Source organism: Oncorhynchus kisutch, linkage group LG23 (genome assembly GCF_002021735.2).
Source record: "Oncorhynchus kisutch isolate 150728-3 linkage group LG23, Okis_V2, whole genome shotgun sequence".
Lineage (NCBI taxonomy): Eukaryota > Metazoa > Chordata > Actinopteri > Salmoniformes > Salmonidae > Oncorhynchus > Oncorhynchus kisutch.
In genome coordinates this window covers 27,574,891-27,593,064 of record NC_034196.2, presented here as the reverse complement: position 1 = coordinate 27,593,064, position 18,174 = coordinate 27,574,891, and the positions used below count along the sequence as shown (strand labels likewise).

The following is an 18,174-nucleotide window of genomic DNA, read 5'->3' as shown; positions in this document are numbered from 1 at the left end:
TGGTGTGAAATTATTAGCCAATGTCACCACCTGGTGGACAAAGACTAAGCTCAACACTTTGGCAGAAAAAAACAACATCTAGGACACAAGTGTGCACACTCTTTAATCAGTAAAATAAGTCATGTAAAGGATGGGAGGGAGCGAAGCTAAGAAATAGAAAAATAGAAAAAGAAGAAAGACTGTCTATTCTCAAAGTCAATAAATGTATTAATCTACACTACAAAAAGACAAACCATTATGTTATTCTGTAACTACGGGCACAAATGTAAATGTTCTACTCGACAGTAAATTAGATCACTACACACCAGAAAGTTCTTATTCATTATACACCACTTATAAATGCACACACACATGCAAAGGGTATTCAATCAGATGTCATTCATTTACAATCCTTCAGACACACACATAAGCCTCACACACATTTGTCATTTGATTAACTCAATGACTTGATATTACATTCAGATGCTACTTCTCTGCAGAGTAGCTAATGTTATCAAGCACCTGCGATTTGATACATAGAAGTCATGTAATAGCGTGAATTAACACAAATCCATGTTAGCTGCAATGGAAGGGACATAGGGTAACTTTGGGAGAAGTGTGCAAACAGTGATATAAAAAAATACAATTCTTGGCCATCAGCAGCACTCTTTCACATCTCTTCTTTCCTTCTCTCAAAATGTCCCCCCCCCCCCAATTCTCTCTCTAAAAACTGGTCCCCCTTCATCTAAAAACAATGCTCTAGAGACTTTCATAATTCCCAGAACTATTAACTAACAGATCCTCCAGTGATTTCTCATGGGACAGTTGCCTGTGGAACTTTTTATTTGGGAAGGGAGGTATCTGATGATGACTTGCAACCCCCCCTACCTGTCCCCCCTCCCGCTCCGGTGCGTCTCGGTGTTCCATCACAGTATTCCGTCTGTCCTCCGTGCTGGTGACCATACTGGAAGCGGATGCGGAGCTCTCCGACGCGACAGCGAGGCAGGATGTCTGGGATCCACTCGATCACAAAGGGAGTGGGATCCTTCTGATCCGCTGTACACAGTCCTGTGGTGATCACAACAAATCAGATCATATGACATCACATAGCAGTCCAGCCCAGCTCTCTCTCACACACACACACACACACACACACTGACCGACTTGGAGAAAGGTGCGTAGCTCCAGGGGTCGTATGGCCTGGGATCTGTCCGTCCGGCTGTAGCCCTCAGTGGGGTGAGGATGAAGAGGCTCTGGGCAGCGGAAAGGAGAGTAGGAACCATCACTGTTCTTCACAAAACTCTGGGTCAACTCCAGGGGCAGCTAGACAGACAGAGGAAGACAGAGAGTGGGAGAAGGATGCATGGTGAGATAGAAAGTCACAGAGTGACTAAGACCAAAACATACCAACACCCTGTGGTAAATACATGACACGAGCAGTCTGAAGACCGTGTGAGTGGATGAGATGAAGGAGGGAGATGGGGAGGAGTGAAGAAGAGGGAGCTGACCTCTGGGGTGTCGAAGATGCGTTTCACCTGCATCAGGTTGGTGATGTGCCAGGTGTACTTGGGGAAGGAGCCATGGTGCAGATCATCATTCCTTACAAACGCTGACCAAAGAAAACAAAACGATAAGACAACAAAACATGTTTCCCTTGTAACTCAGCCTAAAACTGGTGGTTACTTTAGTGTTATGTTTGGTGTTGGGTTAAGGTTTACCTGTAGTTGCATTAGGGTTAGTCTCGTGAGGCCATCTTTCCAAATCTCATCTTGATGACTCAAATATTGGAAGTCTGGAGAACTTCAGTATTGGATTTTGTATTTGAATGGGAGTGCTGGCTGTTAAAGCTCGCATTTGATTGTCTCAGAGTAGAAATTCAAATGAGTTGTTTTTTCCTAGTTTTGATTGTGCCTCTTTTCCTACCGGTTAGACAACATTTTAGTAGCCTATTCTGCCTTCTTTTTTGTATCGTATGCTAGTTAGCTTGTTGCAAGTCAGAAAATGTTTTAGAAACATAACCTCTGTTTGGAGCTCCACCCAATCAAAATGTTTAATCGATTTGATAGGTGGCAATGTGTCACTGGCATTCATCTAGACTCCACCGTATTTTTGGCATCTTTCTTTCGGCTGACAAGTTCCCCAGGAGTTCGGAACAATGTAAACAAAGCTTGTCCGAGGCTGTTAGGGTTAGAGTAGGCTCATTTGTAGCGTTATACAGTGAGCTCCAAAAGTACTGGGACAGTGACCCTTGTTTGTTGTTGGTTTGGTTCTGTACTCCAGCATTTTAAATGACACAATGACTATGAGGTTAAGTGCAGACTGTCAGCTTCAATTTGAAGGTATTTCCATCCATATGGTGGGAAACAGTTTAGAAATTATGACACTTTTGGTACATACTGTCCCCAATTTCAGGGGACCAAAAGTATTGGTACCCTCAAATTAAAGCTGACAGTCTGAACATTAACCTCATAGTCATTGTGTCATTTAAAATCCAAAGTGCTGAAGTACAGAACCAAAACAACAACAAACAAGGGTCACTGTCCCAGTACTTTTGGAGCTCACTATAGTTGAACTCGGGATGGCGTTGGGTTAGGTTAGGGTTAAGGGTTACCTGAGGTAGCATTAGGCAGCCGTCTCTTCTTGGAGCCCAGGGACAGACGATACTGCAGGGTGTTGAAGAAAACATGGGGAATGTGGAACACCAGAGGCTCCGGCTGACCTGGAGACAACAACATCTTTATCATCATCATCAATTAGACAAACACAGAGGCACGGAGGGCTGTGTGTGTGTGTGTGTTACCATCAAACTGGTAGTGCATGGTCAGGTGGATCCTCTCTGTAACGCTGGCTAGCCACTGCTGGAAGCCCAGGGTCACCAGGCTCTCATCCACAGGCTGACTGCTCCCTGACACACAGACAAGTCATAATTAATTAAAAGAGATAGAATAATATAATGACCTTTTAATGCTCAAGAATCTGTGGTTTATTGGATACCGTTAAGGGGCAGAAAGGCAGTGAGAAAGGCAGTGAGAAAGGCCGTGAGAAAGGCCGTGAGAAAGGCCGTGAGAAAGGCCGTGAGAGACAGAAAGGGAGGACAGATGGACAGGACAGAGGCAGTGGTTAAGACACAGAGCGACAGAGAGAAAGGAGGCAGGCAGGCTGCACCTGCGTTCTTGAGCCCAATAGATACAGGAGCACAACGACCTTTCCTCTGACAAGGCCTCCTCTACCCATCCTACCCCTACCCACCCTACAGGACATACAGCTGAATGGAGGGTGGAGAGAGAAGGAAGGAGGGACTTACAGGGGAAAAGGAAGAAGAAAGGAGTGACAGAGGAAAAAGAGGATAGATGATAACAGAGAAGGACAGATCGAGAGAAAAAAATTGTGCTCAGGCAGATTTCAAAGAACATAAAAAATATCCTATTTTCATGATGAGGCACTCACACTTCTATTGGATGAACAGTGTGATTGACAGGGCAGCTCACCAATGAGGTGCTCGTCCAGACGGAGTCTCTTGGTTTTGTGAGCGGCGATTGGTTCAGGCAGCTGAGGTGGACTGGAGCCACAGAGGACTGTGCAGTCAGCATTCTGTTGTACACCTGTAGTACAGATGACAACAGAGTCTCCTACAGGTACTGCAGTGAACACATACATACACCATGAAATATTAAACAAAGATCACACACATCAATCCCTCTCCTAGGGACCTACCATTGGAGCTGTAGTTGAGGAAACCTGTGAACTCTGAGGCCAGTTTCTCGTCACTGGTGAAGGCGCAAACACAGGCATAGAAGTGGAGGCAGAGGTATGGAGCTGTAGGGCCAGCATCAGCACCAGGCCGAGAGGTGGAGTCAGGTAAGACACCAGAGGAGACGCCACCTGAGGACCCTCTCACCTCCCCATCCCCATTCTGGGAGGTTTCCACGGCCACTCTTCCTCCTGCCGTACCTCCTCTGACACCCCCTTGACAGGAACACTGAAACACAGCCCCCTCTCTGACCTTCCCCTTCCCCTTCCCCCCAACACCAGACCCCGCCGCGCCTACAGTTAGGTGCAGCAGCCCCAGAGGATGACTTGGTCCACTGTGACATTTCACCACCAGAGTATCTTTGTTCACCCGCTGAACCAGGGGTCCCGGGGATTCAGTAGCCAACCTCCAGAGCTCTTCCCTGGCCTCGACTGAGGCCTGAAGCCCCTCCAGGATAGAGCTCTTCAGGGGGAGAGGGGTGGCCTGCACCTGGCACTCCATGGCCTGCTTCACGTGGACACAGGGAGTGACGGAGTTAGACAAGCCATGCTTGGAGGGGGGGTTGGTCAGAACAGCTGCCTGCTGCGACTGGCTCTGGCCTGACCTTTGACCGTTGGCATGGCGGCAGGTGGGCAGGAAGCAGCGGCCCATGTTGACCCGGGTCAGCAGAGTCGCCCCTTCACTCGTGGCAATGGCCGTATCCGTGGGGACAAGCTCTATGAACCCGCGCTGTGTTGCAGCCGCTCCCACCCCTCTCACTCGCTGACAGACAGAGAACACCTGCGCACCTCCACCTGAGGATTCACCACATCTTCCTTCATCTCCCTCTTCATCTTCCCCTCCTCCATCAATCACCACCCGCACCACCTCCATTGCTCCTCTCTTGGCCCCTCTGCCTCCCCCCACAGCCCCCCCATCTCTGAAGACAATTCCACAAGCCTTGTTCTTGCAGCTGAGCCCACGGGTGCCGTTGAAAACGCCACACTGGGGACACTTCCTGATCCCTCGTAGGGTGGGCTTGCCCAGATTGGACAGAAAGGAGGGGTTGGTGCTGGTAGCAGTCTTCTTGCTACTCTCTCTCTGCTTTGAGCAAAGGTTGTGGGGTGTAGGGGCAACCACCGATGCAGGAGGTGAGGTTACTGCCACAACAGACTCCATTTGGGCAGCCGGTCTCCACTGGCAGTTGGCCTGAAGTCTGGTAGACAGAGTAGGTCTGAAAAGAAAACAGATACAGCCTGATCTAATTTCAGCAAGTAGATATTACTGTAATCAATGTGATCAAAAAATAACTTAGGTCATAATGCAATCTTTTGTTCCAGTCAAGCCTTTGTAGGTCTTTTTCGCGTTTCCTTATGTAATCAGAAATAAGTGGGGGGGGTTTAATACAAAATATAACAAATAATTTATCATAAAAAAACGGTTACTTTTCAACACATGTAACTTTGATAAGAAAGGAATAGAAAAGACAATTTATGTAGGATGACATTGTTCCTGAAGTGAACAATAACGGTGCGTAAAATGCGTCCATAATTATACCATAAACATTGCAATCTACTGCTCCACGCCTGTGTTTGAACCATGATTGGTTACAGCTGAATGCATACCTGTGTTTTTTTCACTACCTATAATCCTGGTGCTGTATGGTGGTTCCAGTGTTCATACACAAACCTCCTCTTCTCCTCGACCGTCGCCATTCCTCCTTACATCCGTGTCTCCGCATTGCGCCTGTAACGAGCATCCTGATTGGGTAGGGTGTTGGACAATGACTTATACATAAAGTAGATGTTTAATTCACCGCACCTCCATCTTGGTACTCCCCCACGGTTGTAAAATAGTAATGGCGTATTTTTGAAAGCACTAACTCCACAGATAGCAAAGATCTATTACTAGCTCATTGTTCTACCTCCACAAAGGTTCACTGGACAAAGCCTATGAGGAAATGAATGGTGTTTTTGGATATATGCTGAAAATAAATGTGGTGGTAAAAACAGGTTTAAGCCATACTCTCATGGAACTAGTATTACTATAGAACGTCGGTTATGTAATAATAACCCCAACATGTCCGTTTTTTCAGTGGACGATTAGGAGGGGATTAGTTTTACCAAACTGCCCTGTAATTTCGGGGTGTTTTCTCATTCTCAATTGACCATTATGACGGAAACGCAGAGGCTCTTCTAGGTGTGAAGATATTTCAAATGTCTAGGGATAACCTAATATTGGCTTAATGGCCTTCAGTTCGGAGAAAGTCAAAAATAAAAATGGAAATCAATAATAACCATAAACGGTAACCTATGCAGACCTGACGTATTTAGCAATGTATCAATTTATTGGCACAATATCGTCCACTTCATATTTAAAAAAAGAAGTATGGCACTAGAATGGTTTATATGTGACAAAACAGATCATTCATCTGTAGGCTAGTGCATAGCGCAAACTGGGTGCAGCACCAGTTAAACTCTGTAATAATCCCTAAAAACACAGGGATGACGATTCGCCCGGGATAAATATTATCAGAAGAACTTGGAGTTTGCCGAAAAACAGTAGGTTTTTACGGCTGGGGTAATAACCTTCCCGACAAATAAAAATGACTGATATAGCAGTTCGGACAAAACTAAATTAGGTATGTGGTGATTCGTGCTCGTGGACATAATTACATTACTTGAGCTCCCCAGTAAAATGTATTCTGAATATGAATATGGCTTTATAAGATCTTATACATTTTGTTCTAGGATAATCTTCATCAGATGTCACCTTTTTGTTAATTTTGAAGCATTTATGCAATTTAAAAAAGCACTTAAAGGCTTCATAATTCAAAAAGGTCAGGTTAATTTGACATCTCATAGAACAAAAGGTATATAATCTCTTAAACTAGTGATAACCTCAGACTTTATTTTCGGCATTTATCCCCAAAACCCTATTCTTTCCCAATTCATTTTTCGCTGAATGAACCAGAGGTAACTAATTTCCGGGTTTTATGACTACAAACTGGCGAGCTCTATAGAAATGCATTTAATGACATTGTTTTTTGCCACGTTTATTCTATTACAGACACCTTCATTCAAATGCTTTTAAATTGTGAGCTATACATAAAATTATAAGTCTTTAAAGTATATGTTTTTGGTCAATGTTAGTTTTTTTGTTGTCATTCTGCCCCTGAACAAGGCAGTTAACCCACTGTTCCTAGGCAGTCATTGTAAATACGAATTTGTTCTCAAATGACTTGCCTAGTTAAATAAAGGTCCAATTAAAAAATGCATTCCTATGGAGGACTGCTCCTACTGGAGTGCAAATATGGCTGACCAGTGGCTTCAAAGCCACTCAAATGGTCACTACATAGCATCAGCAATACAATGTTTGTTGCCACGTTCACATGCTATTCAGATCTAGATAGCAAGTCGGAAATGTAGTAAATCGGATATTTCCGACTAGCAAGTGAAGGCAGCGTATACACATTACTGGTGTTGGTCACATGGCCGAGATGAAAGGCCTTTTCAGAGAAGAGACTCGTTCATACCTGTAGATCAGAAATTCAAACACAGCTTGGGTCAAGTGTATGTAATGTATGTAGGCCTGCCCTGCTCTTGTAATTCCAGTTTCTGTTACTTACAAAACGTGTTATCTGATGACAAAAATCAATGGATCTGAATACTACAAGTAGGAAAGCTCATTGTAAACAAAAAAATGCATTTCGTTGTAAGACTGGACCACCTCTCACAATACTCTCAACTCAAGCCTGTAAAAACAGTAACAAAACGTGTGATGGAGATAGAAATATGATCCGTTTCCGCAAGCAATGTTTATAAGCATCAGCATTTTAATGGGACAAAGCCAGAACACGTTATAGCATCAGCAACATAACCCCACCCCCAAAACATAAGGTCTATCCTTAGGCACTGCCTACTCTATGATAAATTGGTTGGTTAAAATTAAATTAACTCAAAGTAAGGCAACACAATGGGTCTCATCCAACTGTATTATTTAAACAACTCCGTGGGGGGGGGGGGGGGGGGGGGCACAGTGCAAAATTATGATCCATTCAAGTTTCATTTTTTTACGTTTGATAACTATTTACTACTTTGTCATAAAAAAACACCAAAAGGTTCAATATTTAGGTTGTATACACAGAATAACTTTAATTCTACATTACTTTTCAGTATAGATCATTTTTGCACTGCCGTTCGCTCTCCTCAGGCCCCTGGAAGAATCAAATGTTGCACTGTCCCTACATTGTAATGGACCAGCATTTAGCAGTGATGCTAATATGCCCCAGTCTAGTTTAAATCCCCAGCCCTGGCCATCAAAAAGCAAGCAAGCTTCCATAATTAACATGAGGTTTCTTCCTCTTTATACAGCGTCAGAACAGTTGAACAGACTTTGTTTGGTTATTTACATACAAAACAGTATACGTACGTACGCCCTCCTAAAACAAAAGTTTCAACAGGAAAAAAGTGGAATGCAAAACAATTCAAAATACCTAGAATTTGTGTAACATCAAATTTTGTGAAAAGGTAACTAAGTAATAGTATTGTGCAATATTTGTCTGCCTTTAAAAGAAAGAAGAACAGTGGCAGTAATCCCTGCAATTGTTTCTTAGTTGAGATATTGAGATTTAAAAAAATACAACAGTTGACATCCATTTGATTCGTTTTTTATAAACATAAAAAAACAAAAAAAGGTTCTTACATTTCACATGATTCCATGGAGTCATTGATTTAAACATTTCTTTAAAATGACAGTCCCCCCCCAAAAAAAGGCAAAGCTCGTTTCTTAACGATATCAGCAGGGGAAATCGTTCAAAACAAACCAACGAGAAAAAGCAAATCCAAAATATGTCTTTATCATTTAATAGTACTTTAATTAAAAATGGCATAGTCCTTTTTGATTCATGAGTCAGTTGTAGGGTGTGTGTACGCATGTATACAGTACCAGTCAAATGTTCAGACACCTACTCATTCCAGTTGTTTTTTTTGTTTGACTATTTTCTGCATTGTAGACTAGTGAAGACATCAAAACTATGAAATAACACATATGGAATCATGTAGTAAGCAAGTGTTAAAAACATATATTTTACCTTCTTCAAATTAGCTAACCTTTGATGACAGCTTTGCACCCTCTTGGCATTCTCTCAACCAGCTTCATGAGGTAGTCACCTGGAATTAATTTCAATTAAGAGGTGTACCTTGTTAAAAGTTAATTTGTGGAATTTCTTTCCTTCTAAATGCCTTTCAGCCAATCAGTTGTGATGTGACTAGGTAGGGGTGGTATACAGAAGATAGTCTTTTACCAAATAGGGTTAAGTCCATATTATGGCTAGAAAAACTCAAATAAGCAAAGAGAAATGACAGTCCATCATTACGTTAAGACATGGTCAGTCAATGCGGAAAATTTCAACAAGTTTGAAAGTTTCTTCAAGTGCAGTCGCAAAAACCATCCAGCGCTATGATGAAACTGACTCTCTTGAGGACCGCCAGAGGAATGTTTGACCCAGAATTACCTCTGCTACTGAGGATAAGTTTATTAGTTACCAGCCTCAGAAATTGCATCCCAAATAAATGCTACACAGTGTTCAAGTAACAGACATCAACTGTTCAGAGGAAACTGTGAATCAGGCCTTCATGGTCCAACTGCTGCAAAGAAACCACTACTAAAGGACACCAATAAGAAGAGACTTGCTTGGGCCATGAAACACAACCAATGGACATGAGACCGGTGGAAATCTTTCCTTTGGTCAAATTAGTCCAAATTAGATTTTTGGTTCCAACAGCAGTGTCGTTGTGAGATGCAGAGTAGGTTAACGGATGATCTCTGCATGTGTGGTTCCCCTGTGAAGTATGGAGGACGAGGTGTGATGGTGCTTTGCCGGTGACACTGATTTATTTAGAATTCAAGGCACACTTAACCAGCATGGCTACCACAGCATTCTGCAGCGATACGCCATCCCTTCTGGTTTGCGCTTATTGGGACTAAGTTGTTTTCAACAGGAAAACCTCAAAACCCCTCCAGGCTGTGTAAGGGCTATTTGACCAGGAAGGCGAGTGATGAGTGCTGCATGAGATGACCTGGATTCTACAATCACCCGACCTCAACCCAATTGAGATAGTTTGGGATGAGTTGGACCGCAGAGTGAAGGAAATGCAGCCAAGTGCTCAGCATGTGGGAACTCCTTCAAGAATGTTGGAAAAGCATTCCTCATGAAGCTGGTTGTGAGAATGCCAAGAATGTACAAAGCTGTCAAGGTAAATGGTGTCTAATTTGAACAATCTCAAATATAAAAATGTATTTTGATTTGTTTCACTATTTTGGTTACTACATGATTCCATGTGTGTTACTTCATAGTTTTGATGTCTTTGCTATTATTCTACAATGTAGAAAATGGTACAAATAAAGAAAAACCCTGGAATAAACGTTTTACTGGTACTGTATACACACACACACAGGTGTGTATCTTATATACCAGGACTGGGCAACTGGGCAACTCTATCGCCAATGACACACAAGCGTTTCCTCCTCTTCTCCACCATAAAACTTACATGTAAAAACCAGGTTGGGTGGGGGGGACGGACAGGGGAACCCCCCCCCTCCCCGTCATAGAGTTCTTAATCATGTTGTAAAAGACAGGGCACATGTTGGCCCCCCACCCCCTGTATAGGATCCCTGTTGTGGAGGGTAGGAGGCCGACTCTGGGCCGCCAGGCCAACGCTGATCAGTGGGTGTGGTAGCCAGCGGTGCCCATGCCGGACTGGTTGGCCAGCACAGTCCCATTGACTCCTTGTCCAGGCTCCACCACACCACCATTACTGACGGCTCCCACGCCCGTCCACCCTGCACCCGCCTGTAAATGGCTACACAGAGACAACATGGAGGTTAGAGGATAGGTGAAGGATGGGGAGAGAAAGATGTAAACCCAAAATCGGTGATGGTTAAAGGGCAGGAGGGTAAAGGTCATGAGAGGGAAGAAGAGAGAGAGCAACGACACGAACAAGAAGTTCAGATTGATCTTCAAGGGTCACTAATGTTAAACAAGTCTCCTCCCAACATCTGGGCTGAAATGTTATACAAGTCTCCTGACATCTGGCTGCATTTTCTTCAAACACCTTGTTCCCTTCCCTCTAGGAGTCCACAAGTACTCACTTGAATCCCTGCTGGTTCCAGGCCTGTCCATAGACTCCGTAGGTGGGCACCTGCCACCCGTTTGGGACGTATTGGCCAATCTGCTGGGCGTTACCGTACCACTGGGCATACTGGCCGTAGGGCTGCGCTGCAAAACCTATTTTGTTCTGCTGTGGAGACAACACTTAGGGTTCAAACTATGTAATTGATGAACTATTGGATCAAAATGGGTCTATGTTTTTCTGTTTACTTAGATAGCCCACTTTGCTCTGTGCTTATGGGCAACCGCTACATCAAGCCCCTAAAGCTGAGCATATAGATGTTATTACACATGTATATCGTAGATATGTTATGACACGTGTACATCATGTCCATGTTATTACACATGTATTATATCTAAGAGAGTGTAAAGGATGTTGTATGAGAAAGGAAGTGCTGTTACCTGTGGTCTTACCTGAGGCATCTGTACCTGCTGCATGGGGCTGACCATGTCTGTGGTTTCTTTCCCCCAGTAACACTTCACCACGTGACCATCTATGGACGTCCCGTTCACTGACACTATGGCGTGGGCCGCTCCCTCGTGGGAGTTGAACCTATACCAGGGAGAGACGCAGGTGAGAGGAAAATCTCCCGAACAACTTCTAGGTCACCATCAGGGCTCTTCCCATCGAACTAGAGATGCAGACACCTGGTCAGCAGTGAAAAGTTCCACGTTTTCACCTGGAGATTACCAGGTTTTGCTGTGATTCTGGGTTACTCTGTGGAAATACGGGATTCTGGAACAGTGTATTCTGTAGAAAATGTGCATGGACTTACCTCACAAATGAGTAGCCTTTGTCTGGGAAAACTCTGATCTCCATGATCTGACCGAAGGGGGTGAAGGTCTGCCTCATCAGTTGCTCTGGAAACAAGGTACATCAGTAAGGATGGGGTCACCAATGACATCACATATTCCATCTAAATAACCTGCAAGTTATGTTGTGACTTCCATAATACAGATTGTCTTGAGGTTCTGACCTGTGAGGCCTGTTGTGACACCTCCACAGTAGACGGTACAGTTGCTGGGACTGGACTGGTTCACAACCTCTTCAAACGACAGGTGTTTGGTGTTTGCTGCTCCACAGGGGAGAAGGTTGATTTAAAGCATGAATGAAAAAAAAATCTGCCAATTTTTTTCATACATTTTTCCCCAAATCGGATGCCAGCAGGTGTGCGCGCGCAAGTCCTTCTTTAGACTGTTGTGTCTAACTCACTCTCGTAGGTGGCTTTGGGCGCAGGGGGCTTCCTGGTGGCCCAGTTAGTCCTGATCTGCCGTCCTCCCAACCACTGACCTCCCATCTGTTGGATGGCATTCTCTGCATCCTACACACAAAGGCATACCATTTATTATGCATAGTGATAGTAATAATGGTGTAACATAGAATCTAAATCTCGTCTTCACCCATGTAAACTCAATAGCTCAAAGTGGCTAAACATTGCTGGGTGACGTCTGAGGGGGGACACAAAAAGGAATGGAGTCTCACACTGCTCCGATGCTAATGGTTTCTTGCAAGCCACAAACCCCAGATGCAGCACAGTAAGTGGAGGTTGGGAGGGGGCGGGCACTCACCCATTTGTTGAAGAAGGACACAAAGCCATAGCCTTTAGATTTGCCAGTAGCCATGTCTTTCACCACCCGAGCATCACTGTGGACAGAGACTACTGTTAGCAAGACAACAGGAAGTTATGGCCTCTGCCAACTGATCCATCTGTGTTTCTAGGAAGCTTTTCCTTGCCACCAACTAACTGGGTTTCTGTCCAGGGAGGTTTCGGCCCCACGTTGCTGTAAAGCACTGGATGATAAGTATGATACTAAGAAGTGCTGTGATTAGTATTTCATTAGCTGCTTGTTGAGAGACATACTCCAAAAAGACCTGTAGAGAATAGATTTACAGATGAATGCTGCGAATACAGCTTGTTCTCGTGTTCAATCAATAACATTCACGATTGAAGGAACATCTTTGTCGTGTTTTTGAATAAGCATAACCGAGACAACTGGGGTAGGGAGAAAGAGAACACTCACGATATCCTCCCAAAGGGGGCAAAAGCAGCCTTGATGTCATCCGTGGTGATTTCAGGACTGAGGTCTCCAACGAAAACATGGAAGTGATCTGAACGCAAACAGAACCATGTGTATATAAATTTTTTGAAGATGACAAAAAGTCAACTGGATAACACAATGTGCTCTAAATGCCCCATACACAAAGTCTAGCCACATTTGAATAATTATTAAGTTTCCATGCTTTATATAGGCACTACTCCTTTAACACAGTTAGGTACAGTGCATGTCAAAGTATAAATAGAGATAGTACTCACTGCTTGTGTCTTTCTTCTGGCTGCTAGGGGTTGTGGCCCAGTTCACCTTGACCTCCTAAAGAAGAGAAAGAGAGATGGAAAGAGAAAAAGATAGAGGGGGATGGAAAGAGGGGTGAAAAGCAAGCCTTACTTGTACAGCACGCGTCTGTCAGCCTATTAGAGGGCTTGTTGTAGTCACACCAGTGATAGAGGGAAAGCCTGGTCACACTCAGACTACGTCACAATTCAGTCTCACCGTCTAATCAATCAAATTTGGAACAAAACGTCTAGGAAGTTTAAAAAAAGGTCCAAATAACAAGGGACTTACAAACAAGTGAATTTTACGAACTTGTATTACTCCTCAAATGGTCCTTCAATACCTGTTGAGGATAAAATATTTTCAACTGAATGTGTCTTTAAAGATATAAATAGTATTATTTGGATTCTTTATGCAAAGGATTTTTGCAAAAGAACACATAGTACAGAAAAATAAGGGTAGAAGTATAGGAGTGTTATTGGAAACCGGTCAATGGGGGACACTACTTAGAAAGATTACACAACCCAACCAGGTTTAAAGTCATTGGACATGCTGCCAATATTAATTGCCTATGCCAAGTTCTCTTCTGAGCATGAAACTGTACATGGGTGACGTCCAGAAGCTGTTTCTACCAGTAGGATTAAATAGTATGTAGAGTAGTAAGCCTATTAGCTACAACCAATCTGGGATGGCCAGGGTCAGGTGGCCAGGGTGCCCAATCAGTAACTAGAAAAAAATTAAAAAATCCGTAACATCTTATCAACAGGAGTTTCATAGTGTTTGAATTCAAGTGCAATCCGTCATCCACGCTCCTTCATTCAGTATCTCCCCCAGGTCAAATGAACCAGGCGTTTCATTTACATTGCGAGATCTGCTGGCTTCAAAACCAAATGAACGGGAAAGATTGTAATATGACTGAATTCGATGGTGCAGATGTCAAACTTCCCCATTAATTAGAGATTGAGGCCGGCAGATTGATCCCATTTTTTTATTTTTAAATGGCATCTACACAACATTTGTGTGGAATATGTAGTCTTATCTAGGCTATCATTAGACATGTGAGGAATGGAGACCGATTTCGGGGTGAAGAACAAAGTAGCCTACCGTTGTAAGGAATGCTGCAAGACCATTCAAATGTAGCCTACTTATATTTAAAAAATAATAATAAATTCTGGTGTTGCGGTATTATTGCTAAATGAGGAAACATTCCATGCATGTCATACTCCCTGATGTTTAATGTCAACTGTTGAGATTGAACTGATAACATGATTCAGTGTGATACCCAGGCAATGAGACTCAGTCCCAAATCAACCCCACCCCTAACCATTCCTCATGGGGCCGCCATATTGCTTGCGCCAATCTGACCTTTCCAGTCCTACATCAAGTAGGCCAACCCTCTCCTCCTTCCCCTCCCCAAGCCAACCCAACCAGACTCACCCTGTAGATACGATAGCTTACCTTACCCATTATTTTACGACCATTCATGGCTGCGAGTGACGAGGCTGCGTGCCTGTGTTCGTAGAACTCCACAAAGCAGTATGGGTCATTACCTGCCGTCTGGAGGGGAACAGGGGACAGGAACAGGGACTTTACCTTTGACACCAGACCTGCCCACCGTTTCATCCTACCCTTGTGAAATGTCGGTCTAGTTAAGTCTCCCTCCTTAAATAAGAATTTGTTACTGACATTCCTAATTAAATAAAAACAATTAAAATGTAAAGCATTTTATACTCCAATTATCCTATACAAATAAAATGCATTATCATTCATCATCATCTACAGATCAGCCAAACAATCTTCCCTCTATTTAGCTTGACAGACTCAATGTAAATCAAACCCAGAAGAAAGACTCCCAACAGTACAATGTGTTCTTAAACTGGCAGCTGACTATTACTGGTCAAAGCTATTCTGTCTAATTTGGCTAGTGAGTCCTGGGTCACTTTCAGTGGGTGCCAGATAAAGCAAGTGTGTAGGACAGACATCCCTCTGTCATGTAGAACAGTGAATTGTGTGGTCATATTTGTTTTTCTTTAGGCTTTATACATTAAATTCCTATCTGCAATGTGTTGCAGACCACTGAATAGGCCCCTAGTCATGGTCGGCGCTCAGTAGGGACAAAACTAGAGAAAATGTTTTTGAAGCAGTGGTACCCCTCTCAACGAGTGCAAATACAGATGGGACGCTAAACCGAAAATTATCGACACAGACCATACCAATCACTTATCGCAGGCATTTTGCTGATATCTAATATGGGTGATTGTTAATGGGACAATATGTGCCTAGAACCATCAAACTAGTAGTAGTAGTTTAAATGATAAATTTACAAAAGCTGCAGTGCACATTAATATTATAAACTTATCCTATTCATTGTCATCACCACAATTCAGGCAATTTACTGCAATATGGATTTTGTCTAAGTCTAATCATAATGCTCTTTTTGTTTTTCCATTTCAAAACATTCTCTCCCATTTGTTCTGACTAAACATGGTGCAGTGGTAAGTAATTCTGAGTTGAATCTGATTGGAGAAGGTTCATTCCTAGCCAATAGGAAGGACTCACGTCTACTATCATTTTACAGCTCTTGCAGGGGCCGATCTGTCCAAACAGCTGCATGATGAGGGCTTCAGTCACATCCCGGGACAGGTTCCCAACATACCTGCAGCACAGTGACAACACATCAGCATGGACACCCTGGGTTCAACTCAGCAAATACAAGATACTCCGAATGCGCCACTTACCTGATAGACAAGGAAGTGTGGTTGTGAAGATCTGGATTTAAAATGGATAGTTCACCACCATCGACAAAGTACAGCGGTATAAACCGTCTGGAATTGTTTCTTATTTTGGGGTGAACTATCCCTTTAACTCAGTATATTCTACCTCACAGCTAACAATTAAGATATCGGTATTTCAAATCTTAAAATGGATACCAGCCCATGCAAGGCACCATATAGCAACAATGGCCACATGAAGACAACTGAGGTGAAACTGAAACCATAACATAAGGCAGTGCCATACAAAACCAGTCAAGTAACGTTAGCCGGCTTTGTTTGGAAAGTAGACACCTGGCTTTTACAGCTACTGAACATAATATTTGCAACATTCTCAAGACAGATTATGTTAGTGTCGCAGTTTGTGTCTAACGCGAGAAAAACTAAAACAAATGTGTAGAGTAAGTAACATCCAGTTGGAATTTCCTAAATTAGGCGCCTAGGCCCCAGAATCTGGGCATCCGAGAGGACTAGGCCGCGCTTTCACATTGCATTCAACAATTTCTATATGTGCATTATCATGCATGGCCAGTGTCGTAGTTGCAACTAACACATTCATGTTAGCTAGCTGGCATACCCAATCTGAATCTCAGATTTGTAGAGGTATGGTAGGTAGTTAGCCAACAGCAACATATAACACATTGACGCCCGACTATTATTGATCATTGATGTATGCCGAGCAGTGTAGGTATAGCTAGATAGCCAACGTTAGCAGTTAGGTTGTGCTTTCTTGAATACTGTATGGACAACGGTGTAGAAATGTAACGTTACAAGGCTAACGACAACAGCATTGTTCAGCATGATACTGAAGCTAATTTAGAGGCCCGGCATGCTGTCGACAAGAGTTAGTAAAGCAAGATAGCTAGTTATCCTGCTAATCATGCGAACGTTAGTCTTCCTCAAATATGACATTACCTAAATATGCAAAATTTACATTTAACACCAATAGGCGAACATCACAATATCTCGAAATGTTGAGATCTAAAAAGGCGGCTTTAGAGACAATTATGCAAGTTGCAACAATGTTCTCTCTTCTACAGCATAGGTGGCTACAGTGCCTTTGTCTTAAAAAATGGACACGTCTGACATGTTAGTTAACTAGCCTATTAGCCAGTGCATTTCCATCATAAACCCAGCGGGCTGGCTCAGTCCTAGCTAGCTAATAAACAGGGGGGTAGAGAAATGACTGACATGATTATTATGAACCACATCATATGAAAATGCAATTGACACACAAGACCGATGCACTGATACTTGAAATAAATGGTCATTCGGCTAGCTAATAGCGTGCCGCTATTCATACATACAGGGTCTTGGGTGTTTCGTCGTCCATCATATTTTCCGACCGAGGTTGAGATCGAACCCTGAGAGAAAAATCCACGTGTGTCGTATTCTATGATGACCTTGGATTCTTGCTCCTTTACCCTATTTTGCTGATGTCCACTGAGCAATATCCAAAAATGTTTTAATGCGCAGTAAATCGCTCCGCCGCCCCTGCTAACTTCAATTATGAACAATAGAAAAGCGACATAAAATGGCGGAGAAAGAGAGCGGATATACGGCATCGCTAAGGTATAGCATCGCATGCGCACTGTGGCTTTTGTGAAAGTACTGGCAGGACGGCGCGATGACCAAAATAAGACTTGTATGCAACGATTGAGTAACAGTAACATATGATTTGTGCTATGTATGGCATGTTGGATATTTATTTGTATGCCTATGTAAAATGTAGGAGAAAATTGTGATAGAATGTAACAAAATACGTGCGCCGCCCGGGAATCGAACCCGGGTCGCAAGAATGGGAATCTTGCATGATACCACTACACCAGCGGCGCGTTAAAAAGCGAGGATAATATGGGTATTTTACCCTTATCGTAATAACATCACTTCGACTGCAATTTTACATTTATTAAAATGTGTTCCTCTTGTCAATGATTTTGAACGAGGCTGTGTTAGAACAAAGATGGTTCAGGTGTAATCACTGAAGTTATATGCACCATCAATGGTGTAAACTACTTCAGTAACGTGACTTGCCTAGTTAAATAAAGGTTAATAAATACATTACTTGTATTTTTTTGAGGGTATCTGTACTTTACTATTCATATTGACAACTTTTACCCCTCTACAATCCTAAATAGAATAATGTACTTTTTACTCCATACATTTTCCCTGACACCCAAAAGTACATGTTT

At 43.0% G+C, this 18,174-nt stretch overlaps 2 protein-coding genes and 1 non-coding gene across 7 annotated transcripts; all 3 read right to left on the bottom strand.

The window, feature by feature from the left end:
* Positions 1 to 79: 79 nt before the first annotated feature.
* lg23h2orf42 (linkage group 23 C2orf42 homolog) lies at positions 80 to 5,479 on the bottom strand. 2 transcript variants are annotated; one of them, XM_020458353.2, is made up of 8 exons: positions 5,335 to 5,479; positions 3,694 to 4,943; positions 3,468 to 3,581; positions 2,780 to 2,884; positions 2,591 to 2,698; positions 1,488 to 1,588; positions 1,140 to 1,302; positions 80 to 1,047 (listed from the first exon to the last, which is right to left on the bottom strand). In XM_020458353.2, the coding sequence occupies exons 2-8, from the start codon at positions 4,886 to 4,888 to the stop codon at positions 821 to 823; spliced, it is 2,013 nt and encodes a 670-aa protein (XP_020313942.1). In that variant the 5' UTR covers positions 4,889 to 4,943; positions 5,335 to 5,479; the 3' UTR covers positions 80 to 820. The 2 variants fall into 2 exon arrangements, with proteins under 2 accessions (XP_020313942.1, XP_020313943.1); XM_020458354.2 differs by having other exon boundaries at positions 5,267 to 5,338.
* Positions 5,480 to 7,521: 2,042 nt separating this feature from the next.
* On the bottom strand, positions 7,522 to 17,551 carry LOC109868357 (nucleolysin TIA-1). 4 transcript variants are annotated; one of them, XM_020457840.2, is made up of 12 exons: positions 17,290 to 17,551; positions 15,771 to 15,867; positions 14,670 to 14,768; positions 13,196 to 13,250; positions 12,903 to 12,990; positions 12,450 to 12,525; positions 12,094 to 12,202; positions 11,858 to 11,953; positions 11,657 to 11,741; positions 11,295 to 11,433; positions 10,862 to 11,010; positions 7,522 to 10,572 (listed from the first exon to the last, which is right to left on the bottom strand). In XM_020457840.2, the coding sequence occupies exons 1-12, from the start codon at positions 17,316 to 17,318 to the stop codon at positions 10,434 to 10,436; spliced, it is 1,161 nt and encodes a 386-aa protein (XP_020313429.1). In that variant the 5' UTR covers positions 17,319 to 17,551; the 3' UTR covers positions 7,522 to 10,433. The 4 variants fall into 4 exon arrangements, with proteins under 4 accessions (XP_020313429.1, XP_020313427.1, XP_020313428.1 ...); XM_020457838.2 differs by having other exon boundaries at positions 11,283 to 11,433; positions 17,290 to 17,545; XM_020457839.2 differs by having other exon boundaries at positions 10,862 to 11,007; positions 11,283 to 11,433; positions 17,290 to 17,545.
* A 195-nt stretch (positions 17,552 to 17,746) lies between these two features.
* On the bottom strand, positions 17,747 to 17,817 carry trnag-ccc (transfer RNA glycine (anticodon CCC)). Its single transcript has one exon. It is a non-coding gene; the product is annotated as a tRNA-Gly (tRNA).
* Positions 17,818 to 18,174: the final 357 nt, after the last annotated feature.

Bases quoted from the DNA above. Each gene is read 5' to 3' on its own strand.
- lg23h2orf42 (XM_020458353.2), bottom strand. From the start codon at position 4,888: ATGGAGTCTGTTGTGGCAGTAACCTCACCTCCTGCATCGGTGGTTGCC. The intron at 2,885-3,467 runs GTGAGCTGCCCT...TCTGTGTGTCAG, and splicing joins TCTGGACGAGCACCTCATTG to GGAGCAGTCAGCCTGTGGAT. The intron at 2,699-2,779 runs GTAACACACACA...TGTTGTCTCCAG, and splicing joins CATGCACTACCAGTTTGATG to GTCAGCCGGAGCCTCTGGTG.
- LOC109868357 (XM_020457838.2), bottom strand. From the start codon at position 17,318: ATGATGGACGACGAAACACCCAAGACCCT. The intron at 14,769-15,770 runs GTGAGTCCTTCC...GTTCCCCTCCAG, and splicing joins GCTGTAAAATGATAGTAGAC to ACGGCAGGTAATGACCCATA. The intron at 11,434-11,656 runs GTAAGTCCATGC...TCCCTGGTATAG, and splicing joins AAAGGCTACTCATTTGTGAG to GTTCAACTCCCACGAGGGAG.